General features: G+C 43.4%; 1 protein-coding gene across 1 annotated transcript in view; it reads left to right on the top strand.

Moving 5' to 3' along the window:
- The window catches only part of LRP1B (LDL receptor related protein 1B), a 3516099-nt gene that overhangs the window by 2874177 nt on the left and 624556 nt on the right, over positions 1-17366 (top strand). Inside the window, 2 exon segments of the mRNA XM_029607894.1 lie at positions 12249-12389; positions 13180-13367. Coding sequence (XP_029463754.1) covers positions 12249-12389; positions 13180-13367 — 329 coding nt within the window.

Raw genomic sequence — 17366 nt, 5'->3', positions numbered from 1 at the left:
TAAGGACCATCTAGCTTGTCTGTGATTAAGACATTGCACATGGCAGAGATACTCTAGATTCTTATGGTCCGTAAACACGGTAATTTGATGTTGAGTACCTTTGAGCCAAGGTCGCCATTCCTCAAATGCCAACTTAATAGCCCGGAGCTCTTTGTCACCGATCCCATAATTCTTCTCTTCCAGAGAGAAATGTCGTGAGAAGAAAGAGCAGGGATGTAAGGACTTGGAATCTCCAGTCTGGCTTAGAACAGCCCCAACACTGACGTCTAATCTACTCTTACAGCTGTCTCACTTTAGTGCCTTTTTAATTGGATTACCATTCTATACCTATTATTGCACAGAAAAAGTATGCATGTTAAAACATAAAGGTGCATATTCAGTCCATTTGACTAAGGCCTGGATTCACCATTCTTTCGCAGAATGGTGAATCCTGCGAAAACGGGGGGCAGAGGGCAAAGGGGGGGGGGCAGGCCTGTGAAAGTCCACAGCCTTCGCACCATTGCAGTACGCCGGCTGCCGGCTTTCACACCGAATAGCGACACCATAAAAGGATGCAATAATGGTTTAGAAAATAACCCCCTAAGTTTGGCACGTAGCCAGACAAATGCCAAGTTTTTAACATCCCACCAGTTTGACTGACCTGACATAGCCAGATATGTTTTTAGCTAGGTAGAACCTTATCTGGCTATGTGTGGAATTTTGAGGTGGAGTAATGTTATCTGACTAACTTAGCAGGATATTACCTATTTTCAGCATTATCCAGATAGATAAGCTGGATCACTTTTGGCGTCACGGGGTGTGACGTCACGTCTTCAGCGGCCAATTGCACGATTTTCCCGTGCTGGCGGCCATCTTTATTTTGCCACCTACCTGCCTGCCCGATCGAACACGCTGCCGCTACTCGCTCCCCGGATCTCGCTGCCACCAATGGATCCTGCTGCCGCTGCCCCCCCGGACCCCGCTGCTGCCTACCCACCGCTCCCGGATCCTGCTGCCGCCCCCCCGCTGCTGCCCCCCCCCCCCCCGCTGCCGACCCGTCCGTGCGATTTTGGCGCTCATCCAGGCAGTGGAGGGAGGGAGGAAGGGAGAAGGGACTACCGGATGCCGCTGATGGCTGCCCGCCGCCCACCGGCCGCCTGGACCCACGGCCCTCCGACAGGTATTTAAAATTGTTTTATTTTTTTATATAACACACAGGTTTTTTGTTTTTTACACTTTTTTTACACTTCCTGGTGCCTGTCATTTCAAATGTCATTTGAAATGACAGGTACCAGCGCACCCAGGTTACTGTATAGGCGCTGTTACAGCGCCAATACAGTAAAATGGGTTGCGCGGGCATAACCCTTCCCTAACGCTTCACAGCCGCGGCATGCATTTGCATGCGATTAGAGGAGAGTATCGGGAAGTTAGTGAAGAGAACTGTGCGTGCGGGCAGGAAGGGTGCGCCTGACACTGCCGCACTGTTTTTACCGCGGCCTTACTGTATCGAGCCGTAAGTTAGCTAGATAAGTTTATCTTGTTAACTTTCCCAGCCAGCAGCTGAGAAAGGACTTTGTAAAATCTAATGCAGACACATTAACACAAAATTCTTACCTACATAATTCACATTAATGCATGGATTTTTACACACATATTTTATCATCTGTGATAAAATGTTCCTCAGCATCTCATTAGCATTCTCACTTAAAACTCTGCACATATTAATGAATAATGTTAATGCAGTTTAGTGCAGTAGTCTGAAAAAGGGTGATTTTCAAAGACATTTCCACTGATAAAACAATGCTTTACTAGAATAAATAGCATTATAAAATTGCTTGTCCGATATGTGGGTGAACGCATGCACTTAAGGCATTTTTGAAGAGATTTTGCATTTTCAAAATTATACACTTATTCAAACCCCCCCCCCTAAAAAAAAAATCTGCACACAAATTTGCAGGGATAATTGTATGAAAGTACTTTTGATGGGATACAATTCAAAAGGGAACATATGCAAATAATCTCCCTTTGAAAATTGGTGTTAAAGTCTGTGGGTATAAAGAATCTGCACCAACGAGAACAGTTACTAAATTATCTGCATGGGGCTGTTTCAAACTGTCCACCTTGAGACAAAGTATCTGTATACTTTTTATCTGCATTCATTGCTCCGAGTTTCAAAGAAAAGAATGTGCATACTTTCCCTTTGAAACCTGTCACATGTAGAAAGTACTTACTAACTTTTGCAACATCTTTTTGTCAGGCAGATTCTGTAAAAAGTGCAGGAGAGCCGGCGCTCCGTGTTGAGCGCCCGCTCTCCCGATGGGCGGCCAGGCACCTCTCCTAGACACACAATTCTCTATTTAAATTAGGTGTCAGGCTAATAAGGAGGTGCTAGGGACAATAGGGTGTCCCTAGCGCCTCCTTATTAACATTAGAGATAACTGTCAGCGGGTCCAACAACCAATGCACAATTTTACCGGCGTCAGTTTTCAAACCCGCTGACAGCCACAAGTTATCCATCTAAATTTATTTATTTATTTATTTATTTGTTGAGTTTAATATACTGTCATTCGGTGCAGCCATCACAACGGTTTACAGTCTTCAGTAGTTATCCAGCTAAATTATAGCTGGATAACTACTTATCCAGCTACAATTTAGTGTTTATAAAAGGGTCTTTTCAGGGGTGTTCCCAGGAGGTACTGAGATATCTGGCTAACCTAGCTGAATATCGGGTATATCTGCTAGGTTAGCCAGATAACATTAGACCTACTTCTGAGCAGATCTAAAGTTATCTAGCCTTGTGTGTCCGGGTAATGTGCTTCTTAACCAGATATCTTTAAAAGATATCTGGCTAAGTAGCACTGTAATAATCAAACGAAAAAACAGAAATTCATGTGCCAGCAGGCCAATCTCCTGTCTCTCTCCAACATATCATACAAAGGCCACTTTTAATCTGTTAGAATTTTTCAGTATTATATCCTGGCCTGCTGTCACCCTTATCGAAAAATCATGCAATCACTTGCCCTCTTCCCTTCCCTCCCCCCCCTTCACCCCAATGCTCTACATCCCCCTGCTGAGAGTAAGAGACCTACGGCCCCACTCCTTTAGCCTCCAGCACTGCTCAGACAGAAGTAGAGCTGGAAGTGTAAGCTTGAATGTAAATTTATTCTCTAAATTGTATATGGCTGTAATCATCTCACACTGTTAAGACAATTTTACAATCTTTATCCTTCCAAGTTCCAGCTCTACCTCCTCAAGGAAGGATGCATGTTAATGTGTCCTCTACTTCAGGTAACTGACTTAAATCTGTAGTAAACTTTAACTTCGGGTATTTAAAGTAATTTATTTCCTCTAGTTTGGACTCAGTCCTCTGTACAAAGCCCCACTGCCATCTACCTCTTAGGAAACATTTTGAACTCACTTAAATTTTTCCAAAACATTCCTACATCCTCCTGCTGGTAATATTCTTTTCTCTGAAGATCAGCGCAAATTTCAAGAGAAAAATATTCTTTCCCTTGACTTGTAGCAGCTGCTGCTGTGGTACTTCTCCATGATCACCAGATAGTTTCTCCCTGTTTGGTCAGCTGGGGTTAAAAGGAACTTATGGCCTCTCCACTGCTTGGTTACCTAGCTGATTATAGCTCTTTCTTGAATGACAACTGCTAGGGATTTTGGCAGTTATAATACCATCATCAATTTCTTTGTGTTTTGTAGGGGTGTGCATTCGTTTTGAACTTAAATGGAAAACGCAACTTATTTTTTTTTTTAACTTAAAAAAAAGATGAGGCTTAAACGATCGGATTTCCAACTTATTCAACATAGCTATGTTGAATACGTTGTAAATCGCGATTGTTGATCTAAATAAAAATTTAAACCCCTCACCCTCCTTAATCCCCCCCCAAGACTTACCAAAGCTGGCCAAAAGTTCCGTGAGGGTCCGGGAGCGGACGCGTGGGGAATCACGTGACGTCGGCGTCACGTCGGAGTGATGCGGCGTCACGTGATTCCCCTCGGGTTCGCTCCCGGACCCCTCGTTGGGCTCAAAAGGCACTTTTGGACAGCTTGTCCAAAAGTGCCTTTTGAGCCCAACGAGGGGTCCGGGAGCGAACCCGAGGGAAATCACGTGACGCCGCGTCACTCCGACGTGACGCCGACGTCATGTGCTCCTTGCAAAGGAGTTCAGGAATGGCGTCCTGACCCCGCTGGACCACCAGGGAATTTTGGTAAGTCTTGGGGGGGGAGATTAAGGCGGGTGAGGGGTTTAAATTTTTATTTGCACATATGGACATAGACTCAACTTATGGAATTCTCCATTAGTCCATATTGACCGCAAATGGGACCCCCTTTCGACTTATGGACTTATGAACTTAAACTTTTGGTCTGCACATCCCTAGTGTTTTGTGTAACCCCTAGTACAGGTGTCACAGAATCTCCCATGGCCACTCTCATTGTCCTGGACCTCTAATCTTCCTCTCACTCATCAGACTTATGATCTGGGGTGCCGGAGTTCCAAAGGTGGGGAGGAGAACCAAGCGTCTGGGGTCCTAGGTTTAATGCAGTCTCTTAATCTTATACTCTTCACTTTTGCCATCCGAATTAGTACTCAGGTTGCCCTCTTCATAACAGTTCTCAGGTAGGAGGTAACTAGAAACAGGTAGTAGATTGGGAGTTGTGGTCAAACTGCTTGGGACATTGACAGACTCCTGACTTTGACTCTGGTCCCTGCTGGTATTTATCTCACTATTTTCCCCGAAAGGGTAATGATTCTATATTGCCCCCATTTATTTCATCCTGGAAGGGAAGAAAATACTGAATATTGGATCTGTAGTTTCTGTTCTAATGTCATTTTCGTTTCAGATCCCAATTTGTTCTGGCTCAGGAACCTCTGTTTCTTCCAGGCACAAATCGCCTTTCCACTAACCCTTCTCAGCGAATCCATGGTTTTAGTAAGTTTACATGGTAAATCTTGGTTTTGTTCTTCACAAAATCTACCTCATAGTTCACAGATCAATGAAGTCCAGCATCCTGTTTCCAATAGTGGCCAATCTAGGCTACAAGAACCTGGCAAGTACCAAAACACTAAGAAGATCCCATGCTACTTATGCTAGTAATAGCAGTGGCTATTCTCTAAGACTACTTGATTAATAACACTTAATTTACTTCTCCTCCAAAAATTATCCAAGCCTTTTTTAAACCCAGCTACACTAACTGCACTAACCACATCCTCTGGCAACAAATTCCAAAGCTTAATTGTGAGTTGAGTGAAAAACATTTTCTCCAAATAGTTTTAAATGTGCTAATTGCTAATTTCATGGAATGCCCCCTTTTCCTTCTATTATCTGAAAGAGTAAATAACCAATTCAAATGTACCCATTCTAGACCTCTATCATATCCCCCCTCAGCCATCTCTTCTCCAAGCTGAACAGTTAACCTCTTTAGCCTTTCCTCATAGGGGAACTTTCCCATCCCCTTTATCATGTTTGTTGCCCTTCTCCCTCACAACTATATCCTTTTTGAGGTGTGACGACCAGAATTGTACACAGTACTTAAGATGTGGTCTCACCATTGAGCGATAAAGAGGCATTATGACATTTTCCATTTTATTCACCATTCCCTTCCTAATAATTCCTAACATTCTGTTTGTTTTTCTGACTGCTGCAGCACCCTGAGCCAACAATTTCAATGTATTATCTACTATGACGCCTAGATATTTTTCCAGGGTGGTAACTCCTACTATGGAAACTAACATCGTGTGACTACAGCATGGGTTATTTTTCCCTATATGCATTAGGGATGTGAATCGTTTTAGGACGATTAAAATTATCGTCCGATAATTTTAATATCGTCTTAAACCGTTATGGAACACAATACAATACAGATTCTAACGATTTATCGTTATAAATCGTTAGAATCGTGAGCCGGCACACTAAAACCCCCTAAAACCCACCCCCGACCCTTTAAATTAAATCCCCCACCCTCCCGAACCCCCCCCAAATAACTTAAATAACCTGCGGGTCCAGCAGCGGTCCGGAACGGCAGCGGTCTGGAACGGGCTCCTGCTCTGAACCTTGTCGTCTTCAGCCGGCGCCATTTTCCAAAATGGCGCCGAAAAATGACGGCGGCCATAGACGAAAAAGATTGGACGGCAGGAGGTCCTTCCGGACCCCCGCTGGACTTTTGGCAAGTCTCGTGGGGGTCAGGAGGCCCCCCACAAGCTGGCCAAAAGTTCCTGGAGGTCCAGCGGGGGTCAGGGAGCGATTTCCCGCCGCGAATCGTTTTCGTACGGAAAATGGCGCCGGCAGGAGATCGACTGCAGGAGGTCGTTCAGCGAGGGTTCCGGCGCCTCGCTGAACGACCTCCTGCAGTCGATCTCCTGCCGGCGCCATTTTCCGTACGAAAACGATTCGCGGCGGGAAATCGCTCCCTGACCCCCGCTGGTCCTCCAGGAACTTTTGGCCAGCTTGTGGGGGGCCTCCTGACCCCCACGAGACTTGCCAAAAGTCCAGCGGGGGGCCGGAAGGACCTCCTGCCGTCCAATCTTTTTCGTCTATGGCCGCCGCCATTTTTCGGCGCCATTTTGGAAAATGGCGCCGGCTGAAGACGACAAGATTCAGAGCAGGAGCCCGTTCCGGACCGCTGCCGTTCCGGACCGCCGCTGGACCCGCAGGTTATTTAAGTTATTTGGGGGGGGGGTTCGGGAGGGTGGGGGATTTAATTTAAAGGGTCGGGGGTGGGTTTTAGGGGGTTTTAATGTGCCGGTTTTTCGATTTTTCGATTTTTAACGATTTTTAACGATTTTTCACGATATTTTACCCCCCCAAACGGCAACAATACGATTCCATCCCCCTCCCAGCCGAAATCGATCGTTAAGACGATCGAGGACACGATTCACATCCCTAATATGCATCATCTTTCACTTGTCCATATTAAATTTCATCTGCCATTTGGATGCCCAGTCTTCAGGTCTCACAAGGTCCTCCTGAAATTTATCACAATCTGCTTTTGATTTAACTACTCTGAATAATTTTGTATCATCTGAAAATTTGATTACCTCACTCATCGTATTCCTTTCCAGATTATTTATAAATATTTTGAAAAGCACCAGTCCAAATACAAATCCATGAAGCTCTCCACTGTTTACCCTTTTCCACTGAGAAAACTGAACATTAATCCTACTCTGTTTCCTGTCTTTTAACCAGTTTGTAATCCACGAAAGGACACTGCCTCCTATCCCATGACTTTTTAGTTTCCTTAGAAGCCTCTCATGAGGGACTTTGTCAAACGCCTTATGAAAATCCAAATGCACTACATCAACTGGCTCACTTTTATCCACATGTTTATTAACCCCTTCAAAAAAATGAAGCAGATTTGTGAGGGAAGACTTGCCATGAGTAAATCCATGCTGACTGTGTTCCATTAAACCATGACTTTCTATATGCTCTGTGATTTTGATCTTCAGAACAGTTTCCTCTATTATTTCTGGCACTGAAGTCAGGCTCACTTGTCTATAGTTTCCTGGATCACCCCTAGTGCCCTTTTTATATATTGGGAATACATTGGCCACTCTCTAGTCTTCAGGTACAATGGATGATTTTAATGATAGGTTACAAATTTGAACTATTAGATCTGAAATTTTATTTTTTAGTTCCTTCAGAAATCTGGGGTGTCTAACATCTGGTCCAGGTGATTTGCTACTCTTTAGTTTGTCAACCTAGCCTACTAAATCTTCCAGGTTCACAGTGATTTGGTTCAGTTCATCCAAATCATCAGCCTTGAAAAACATCCCAAGAACTGGTATATCTCCAACTTCCTCATTAATAAACACAGAAGCAAAGAATTAATTTAGTCTTTCTGCAATGGCCTTATCTTACTTAAGAGCCCCTTTAACCCCTCTGTCATCTAACAGTCCAACCAACTCCCTCACAGGTTTCCTGCTTTGGATACATTTAAAAAAGTTTTTATTATGAGTTTTTGCCTCTATGGCCTACTTCATTTTAAATTCTCTCTTAGCTTGCCTTATCAATGTTTTATGCTTAAGTTGACAATGCTTATGTTTTTTCCTATTTTCTTCAGATGGATCCTTCTTCCAATTTTTGAAGGATGTATTTTTTGGTTAAATAGCCTCATTTGCCTCACCTTTTAACTGTGTCAGTAATTTTTTGCCTTCCTCCCATCTTTCTTAATGCAAGGAATACATTTGGACTGTGCCTGTTGTACCCTTTTAACCTTTGCAACTGTACTTTTCAGTTTTTTCTACCTATTTTACTCATTTTATCAAAGTTTCCCTTTTGAAAATTTAGTGTTAGAGCTGTAGATTTACATATAGTCCCCCTTCCAGTCTTTAAGCCAATTAAATCTAAAATAGCACCCTCTCTTGTTGATTCCTGTACCAATTGCTCCATGAAGCACTTGTTTATTCCATCCAGGAATTTTATGTCTCTAGCATGTCCTGATGTTATATTTACCCAGTCAATAATGGGGTAATTGAAATCTCTCATTATTACAGCTCTGCCAAATTGGTTAGCTTCCCTGATCTCTCTTAGCATTTCATCATTTGTCTGATCATTTTGGCCAGGTGGACGATAGTATACTCCTACCACTATACTATTACGCAACACACATTGGATTTCGACCCATATAGATTCAACTGAGCATTTAATCTCTTGTATGATCTTTATCCTTTTGGACTCTGTACCCTCCTGGGCATAAAGTGCTACACCCCCACCAAGCTGATCCTGCCTATCATTGTGGTATAATTTGTACCCTGATATAGTACTGTCCCATTGGTTATCCTCGTTCTACTAGGTCTCTGAGATGCCAGTTATGTTCATCTCATTATTCACTGCTATACACGCTAGCTCTCTCATCTTACTTCTTAGACTTCTGGAATTGGCATACAGACATTCCAAAGTGTGTTTTTTGTTTGTATTAACAACCTTTTCAGTTGATATGGATAATTTAGAATTCTTTAGCTTAGTTGATTCTTTTAGGCACATGAGCTACTTTTGCATTTATTGGAACCTCTCAGTTGGGATGCCCTAACTCTCCTGTTTCATTAGTATCCTTCAAAGATACATTCCTCTAAACCATGCATTGGTGAGTAACTGTTGCCTTTCCCCCTGGTTCTAGTTTAAAAGCTGTTCTATCTCCTTTTTGAAAGTTAGTGCCAGCAGCCTAGCTCCATTTTGCCCCTTTGGCATAATATGTCTTTTGCTGTTCTTGGGCTTTCTTTAAGTTTTCCTGTAATACTTTTGCTACTGTTTATAAATGTTATTGTAACTGTTGTATATATTAAGTTACCATTACTGGTTCATTTTCTATCCCAATCCAAACTTCCTTGACTATATCCAACAGCCCTTAAGATTGTTATCCACAAGCCAATTGTTCTGTGGATGATATACAGCCATTTTTATATGAAGTGAGGGCACAGATATTTGAAGACTAGATAGATAGTATAAGCAATTCACAATACCAACTGCAAGCGGGAAGTAAAATTGGCAACAGATCCTCACAAGCAGTACTCAAAAAATATTTAATTAATAGCTTCAACTCTCCCTACATCTTCTGTTCCAAATAATTGCAAAAGAAAGCAACAATTATTTTACGCAACCTCTCTGAAAGACAAATTAACACGAAGTAGGATGGTACCTTATACAGTAGATTAATCAATTTATTGAGGCATGAGCTTTCAAGGACAGAGAAAACTTCATCAGGTGTCACCTGCCTCATGTGTATGCCATTCTTGCTACACCAAACTTACAGGGTCATTTATCAAATTGCATTATGGCATTTTTGCATGTGAAAAGCACCATAATGCATGATACAATGCAAATTTTTAAAGAGGGAGGAGTCAGGGGCAAGAGTTATATGTGATGTGCCCATAACACAACTTATGATTGTTTTGCAAATTCCATTTTGGAATTTTTAGGCTGGGGAAGGGTGAGAGAGAGAGAGAGAGACTAGCTATAAGGCCCTCATACTAAGCAGGTATTTATTAGGGATGTGCAGAGGGACATCATACGTTGCATTCGTGATTCGAATTCGTCGGGGAGCAAATGCATTGCATTCGGCCGTATGGCACCCCGATGCGTTAATATGGCGAGTTATATTCATGTCCCAGCTAAAATTAAAATTAAATACAACCCCCCACCCTCCTGACCCCCCCAAGACTTACCAAAACTCCCTGGTGGTCCAGCGGGGGGTCCGGGAACTATCCCCTGCACTCACACCCTCGTTTGCTGGTTTCATCATGGCGCCGATTACCTGTGTCACAGGGGCTACCGGTGCCATTAGTCAGCCCCTGTCACATGGTCACCGGCACCATCTTATGCTCCTACCATGTGACAGGGGCTGACCAATGGCACTGGTAGCCCCTGTGACATAGTATGGGCAAAGGCTATTGGCGCCATTTTGAGTCCTGGCATTGGCCGGCCGGCATGCAGGAGGTCGCTCCAGGACCCCCGTTGGACCCCCAGGGACTTTTGGCCAGCTTGGGAGGGCCTCCTGACCCCCACAAGACTTGCCAAAAGTCCAGCGGGGGGTCCGGGAGCGACCTCCTGCATGCCGGCCGTCTGATTCCAGGACTCAAAATGGTGCCGATCGCCTTTGCCCTCACTATGTCACAGGTACCGACGGTCGGCCCCTGTGACATAGTGAGGGCAAAGACGATCTGCTGCCAGTGTTCAAAATGGCGCCGATCGCCTTTGCCCTCACTATGTCACAGGGGCCAACCATCAGTACCTGTGACATAGTGAGGGCAAAAGCGATCGGCATCATTTTAAGTATTGGCATCGGACGGCCAGCGTGCAGGAGGTCGCTCCCGGACCCCCGCTGGACTTTTGGCAAGTCTTGTGGGGGTCAGGAGCCCCCCCCAAGCTGGCCAAAAGTCCCTGTGGGTCCAACGGGGGTCCCGGAGCGACCTCCTGCACACCGGCTGTCCGATGCCAGGACTCAAAATGGCGCCGATAGCCTTTGCCCATACTATGTCACAGGGGCTACCGGTGCCATTGGTCAGCCCCTGTCACATGGTAGGAGCACAAGATGGCGCCGATGGCCATGTGACAGGGACTAACCAATGGCAGCAGTAGCCCCTGTGACAAAGGCTATCGGCGCCATGATGAAACCAGCACCGAGGGTGTGAGTGCAGGGGATAGTTCCCGGACCCCCCGCTGGACCACCAGGGAGTTTTGGTAAGTCTTGGGGGGGTTCAGGAGGGTTTGTTTACATTTTTATTTAGGTGGCCGAATAAAACAGAAATCCATTAAATACGTGGGGAGTTGTGATGCATTTCGCCTCCCCACGTATTTAACAGACAGGACAAAATACGTTGCGGATCACAAATACGTGGAAAACCGATGCACATCCCTAGTACTTATACCTCTATAGGAGGCCCACCTAGCTACTCGAGTGAAGTTTAGGTATTAGTGTAGAGGTTAGGGGCCACTTTGACATGCAGAGTGTGACGTATGAACAGAACAGTGCACTCTTGTGAACATTTGATGTCCTTTGGAGTGAGGAAACTCACACAGAAATGAGATTTATACAATGTTCTCTCAACCTAGCATGATGTTACCCAGGTAGAGAGTCCTTAAGAGAAACATGGGTGTAACCTGCATGGAGAGGAAGTTACTACCCTTAAGAGAAACATGGGGGTAACCTGCATGGAGCGGCAGTTGCTACCTTGCGAAGCTTGCTGGGCAGACTGGATGGACCATTTTGGCATTTTTCTGCCATCATTACTATGTATATGTTACTATGTTACCACATCTTTGCCGCCCCTCCATTCCCTGGGAGACAGTACTGGGTGGGTTGTATACCCCTTTCTCCTGTGGGACACCTGGTTGGGAGGAGGGCATTGGACCAATTACCCTATAGGACACCATATCAGGATCTGCCACCACTGAATACATACCTATGTCTATTAATATCATCAATACTCTTGGCCACGTAAACATAACAACCAACTTGCAAAATATTTTGTATAACATAATATTGTTATCTACTGCAGAATAAGAAAGACAACATCATTTTATTAGTATTTTAGGACATGCATGCTTTGAGTGTCTAAGGTTACAGTATATCAGATGGAATTATTGCAAAAAGTGTAGCTCCATGCTATCAGTTTATGGTACTTCCATTATATTGCAGGTACAGTTCACCTTCTGTACTATTCCTTCATTTAAAATAATTTATGTCACTTAAATACATAATTTGTATGTTTAGATATGCTTCCTGGTGTAATCAATAATTTTCTTCTGTTTATTTTTCCATAGGTTATCACCACTGCAGACCTGGGGAATTTAGCTGTGCTGATGGAAGATGCTTGTTAAATGCACAATGGCAGTGTGATGGAGATTTTGACTGCCCAGATCATTCTGATGAAGCACCTCTAAATAGAAAATGCTTAAGTGCAGGTTCAGAATATTTTTCCATTTCAATTATGTTTATTTTTCTTTTTTGTCTTTTAAACTATTGCATAAAAATAATAGTTTTCCTCTGTTTTAGTGTTTTAGATAGAATACCATTTAATAAGGTACAGAATCCTTATACCAAATAGAATTACTTTTAGCATTATATTATGCAACTGTCATGCTGATACATCAAAACTGTAAATGCAACATTGATAGATGAAGACTGGCATAAATGGTGCAGATTTTAATTTAATTTTTATAATTTCAAAATAGTACACAAAGGTCAAATCACCAAGTAAAACCCATAAATATTAATAAACTAATATCTGTCTATCAAACTTATCTATTGATAGACTAAGATATATTACTTCATTGAAGATTGGAAAGGTGAGGAAGAAACAAGAAGTAAAACTTACTGTTTTGTGTGGTACTCAGATACTAAAAATCTATTACTTGACAATATGACTAATTTTACAGTGAAAAGCATTTTCAAAACATCATTAGGGCATGTTTATTATATGGTCATTTTCTTGACTGTGTTATTGAATCTGAATTTATATTTCATTGATTCTTGCTATTACCTGAAAATCTACTGATATAGAACTTTAAAAAAGTAGAAGACAAAACCAGTTTTATTTTACTGTTCTGCTTATATATTTGCCAACGGCCTTATTTAGAAGCCGAGAACTAAATAGCAAAACAGGACTAAGTAGTTTTGCTTTCTGTTATTTTTACAAAGTTCTAGGCAATTATGTGATTTTATTTGTGTTCTGTTTTGTTTTATTTTTTTCAGAACAGACATGCAACGGTTCATTTTTTATGTGCAAAAATGGCAATTGTGTTCCTAAAGATGTTCTTTGTGACACTAAAAATGATTGTGAAGATGGTTCTGATGAGAAAAACTGCAATTTAAATGAATGTTTGAGTAAAAAAGTTAGTGGATGTTCACACGAGTGTCAAGATCTTCCTGTTGGCTACAAGGTTGGTAGCTGTGGTGTGTAATGTTGAACACAAAAACAATATACATTGTGAATTACTATGACACAAAAATACTGTAGTCTGCATTTCCTATGACTGTTTTTAAAAAAGCTGTTGTCTGTCATCTAATACTGCATTGATGTAACTGAAGAAGACTGATCTAATTAAAAATACTTGTACCGAGTCAAAGTCATATCACAAGATATATTAAAGTATATCAATAACCCAGCTATCTTAAGGCTGAAAAACAGATGTTTTCCTTCTAAAATTCAATTTTATCTGTGGTGGCTTGGACAGCAATCTGATAGCTCTGCTTATTGAGTTTGAACATCACGTTCAACCTATATATGAAGTTCTTAAATTAGCAGTGATGAATTTTAGCCAAAAGACATTCTTGAGGAATAAGAAACTAAGGGGAGAGTCTGTATACTCTTTCTTTCGTAGTCATATTTGACATAAGCTGTGCTTACTGTTAGAACCATAAATTATTTTCAGTCATGGTATTGTAGTTTTCCTGTTCAAGAAAACATTGAAACTGAAGAGAGCTTTTTCCAGCCGTGGTCAAAAATTGGAGACACAGATTAGAGAATGATACAATCAATTCCTCTATTATTCCTCAGTGTTAAAGAAAGCATGAAAAAAAGTAATTTGATACACTTCAAAACACAGTTTCTAGGCATAATAGGAAACTTAGTTTGACATACAAGTACTTTAAACTGTTGCTGCTTACTGCAACATAATCATAGCCCTTTATATCCATAGATGACAAAGATCAGTAGGCAAATCTAAGAGGAGATATTCTAAGGGCAACTAACCTTTTTGTTAGGAAAGTAAATAAAGGAAAGAGGAAAAAGAGGCTCCTTAGGTTTTCTGAAAAAGTTTGCCGAAAAGGTAAAGGAGAAAAGGCTAGCGGTCATAAACTACAAGACATTGCATAAATAGGAAGACAGATTTCAATATCTTGAAAAGCTAAGAGAAAATAGGAAAGTAGTTAGGATAGGAATGCAAAAATTCAAATGGAAGAAAAAATAGAAAAGACGGTAAAGGGTAGATTTTAAAAAGAGCGTGCGTGGCCTACATGTACCCGGTGCGCGCACATGTATGCCTGATTTTATAACTTGCACGCGCAAGTTATAAAATCAGGGGTCGGCGTGCGCAAGTGGATGCACAATTGTGTACCTTGCATGCACCAAGCTGCGCTGCCTTCCCCCGTTCCCTCCTAGGCCATTCCGAAATTGGAGTGGCCTGAAAGGAAACTTCCTTTCCCCCTAACCTGACCTTCCCTCCCCTTCCCCTAAACTTTCCTCCCCCTAGCCCTGCTCTAACCCACTCAAAAATTTTAATTTACCTTTTGTGTGCGCCGGCAGCCTGTGCCTGGAGCATCTGACCCCACCCAGCCCCGGACCACCCCCGCCCTGACCGCGCCCCACACCCTTCCTGTCCCTCTAGTAAAGCCCTGGGACTTACAAGCATCCTGGGGCTTTACGCACGTCGCCGGACCTTTGTAAAATAGGCCCAGTGTGCATAACCTTTTAAAAATCCAGCCCAAAATGTTTATCTTTCCTTTTGCACTTGCCTCCGGTCAGGTACAAGTTGCGCATGCCTCTGGCCCTGCCCCGCCCCCGGACCGCTCAGCCCCGCCCCCTCCCTGACCCCTTCCCGCCCCTTTTTGCAAGCCCCGGGACTTACACGTGTCCCTGGGCTTTATGTGCGTCGCCGGGCCTTTTTAAAATAGACCCGGCATGCGTAGACTTGGTTACGCGCGTAAATCTTTTAAAATCCAGCCCTAAATCGGGGGGGACAAGACTTTTTAAAAGATATGTTAGAAATAAGATGACGCACAAAAGTGGCATTGTAAAACTCAAAGGCTGAAAAGAGGAATATGCAGAGGCTGGTGAGGAAAAAGGAAAATTGTTCAACATATATTTCAGTTCTGTGTTCACTGTGGAAGGGCCTTGAGAAGGACCACATAAAATGAACACAGATCAACTGGAAGTGAGATAAATCTCAATCAATTTTCAGAACAAAGTTGATTAGGTGGTGGAGGCCAAATGGGATGCAACCAAGATTATTAAGGGAACTTAGAGATGTCCTGGCATCTGTGCTGGCTGACCTTTTCAATGCATTTTTAGAGTCAGGAGTAGTTCCAGGGGACTGGAAATGGGCAGATGTGGTTCCTATTCATAAACGTGGAAGTAAGGAGAAGGTTGAGAACTACAGACTGGTTAGTCTGAACTCCATGATGAGCAAATTAATGGAATCACTGCTAAAACAAAGGATAGTGCAATTTTTGGAATCCAGTGGATTGCAAGATCTGAGGCAGCAGGTTTTTACCAGAGGTAAATCTTGTCAGAAAATTTGATCAATTTTTTGGATTTGGTGACCAGAGAATTGGATCAAGGGAGAGTGCTAGATGTAGTGTACTTGGATTTCAGTAAGACCTTTCATATGGTACCACATAGGAGACATAAATAAATTGAGTGCCCTTATGGGAACTAGAATAACTGACTAGGCTAGAAACTGGCTGAGGTGGGAGACAAAGGACGGTAATGGTAAATTGATATTTCTCTGGGGAAAGGAATATTACCACTACTAGATCAGACTATATGGGGTAGGTTTTAAAAGAAGCGCATGCAGCCTACATATGCGTGTGCTACCCAGCGCACTCACATGTATGTCCGATTTTATAACATGCGTGCGCAGGCACACGCATATTATAAAATCCTGAGTCAGCGCATGCAAGGGGGTGCACAATTGTGCACCTTATGCGTGCCTAGCTGCGCTGCCTTCCCCCGTTCTCTCCTAGGCTGCTCCAAAATCGGAGCAGCTTGAGAGGGAACTTCCCTTCCCCCTAGCCTGACCTTCCCACCCCTTCCCCTAACCTTTCCCCCCCTAGCCCTACTCTAACCCCCCTGACCTTTATTTTATCTTGCACGCTGGCTGACTGCCGGCCGCGATCCCCGGCGCAGCGGCAAATATGGCCGCTGTGCCGGTAGTCTGACCCCGCCCATTCCCTGCCGCAGACCACCCTGCCCTCCTCTGGATTTACTCGTGTAACCTTTTTAAAATCCGGCCCTTTATTTTTAGCCGAAACCTTATTTCATATAGTATATAATGCTAAGATAGAAACCTTAATCATATCAGATCATGCCCTATTATGATGTGTGTTGAAATGGGGCCCCAGCAGGAGGGGCCTAGGTCCTGGAGAATGTCTTTATGGCTGCATGAGTATATTGACTTTCTTAAATTTTTGCAATGGAAATGGGAACAGTACAAGGAGACCAATCTGTTTCGCTTAAACCAGCTGATTCTGTTTTGGGAGATGGCTAAGGCAGTCATGAGTGGGGAAATTATAAGTTATGTGGCAGGAGAAGAAAAGGCATGGCTCAAAGATATTTTGAATTGGAAGCTAATTTACAAGCCTTGATAACTACATTGTCTCACTATAATATGGACTTCATAAGGATGGAATATCTGGCTACTCAAAAATCACTTAGGGCCTCATCACTTAGGGGCAGGGGGCCGAAACGGGGGGCAAGCCTGCGCTAGCCGGCAGTAATCGCACCGTCGCAGTGCGATCGCTGCCGGTTTCGCACCCAATAGCGCCACCACAGGAGGTGTAACTATTGGGAGCGAAATAGGCAGAGAAAAGGCACCTACCTTTTCGCTGTCCGCGGCATAGGCCCCGGTGACGCCCCGACTCCTCCTCTTCCTGGGCCGACTCCGCCCTGACTCCGCCCCCATCTTGGTATTGTGTGCGAGCGGCTTGGAAAATGAGGCCCTTAATGATTTATTGCACATCAAGGCACAGTGCACTGTATAGTCTTTAAAATATAAAGGGCCAGATTTTAATACCTACACCCGATTTTATAACATGTGTGTGCAGCCGCGCGCATGTTATAATATCCGGAGTCGGTGCGTGCAAGGGGGTGCACACTTGTGCACCTTGCGCGCACCGAGCCCTAGGGGAGCCCCAATGGCTTTCCCTGTTCCCTCTGAGGC

This window comes from Rhinatrema bivittatum, chromosome 6 (genome assembly GCF_901001135.1).
Source record: "Rhinatrema bivittatum chromosome 6, aRhiBiv1.1, whole genome shotgun sequence".
In the NCBI taxonomy this organism is placed as follows: domain Eukaryota; kingdom Metazoa; phylum Chordata; class Amphibia; order Gymnophiona; family Rhinatrematidae; genus Rhinatrema; species Rhinatrema bivittatum.
The sequence above is the reverse complement of the archived record's forward strand: the minus strand, read 5'-3'. Positions and strand labels throughout refer to the sequence as shown.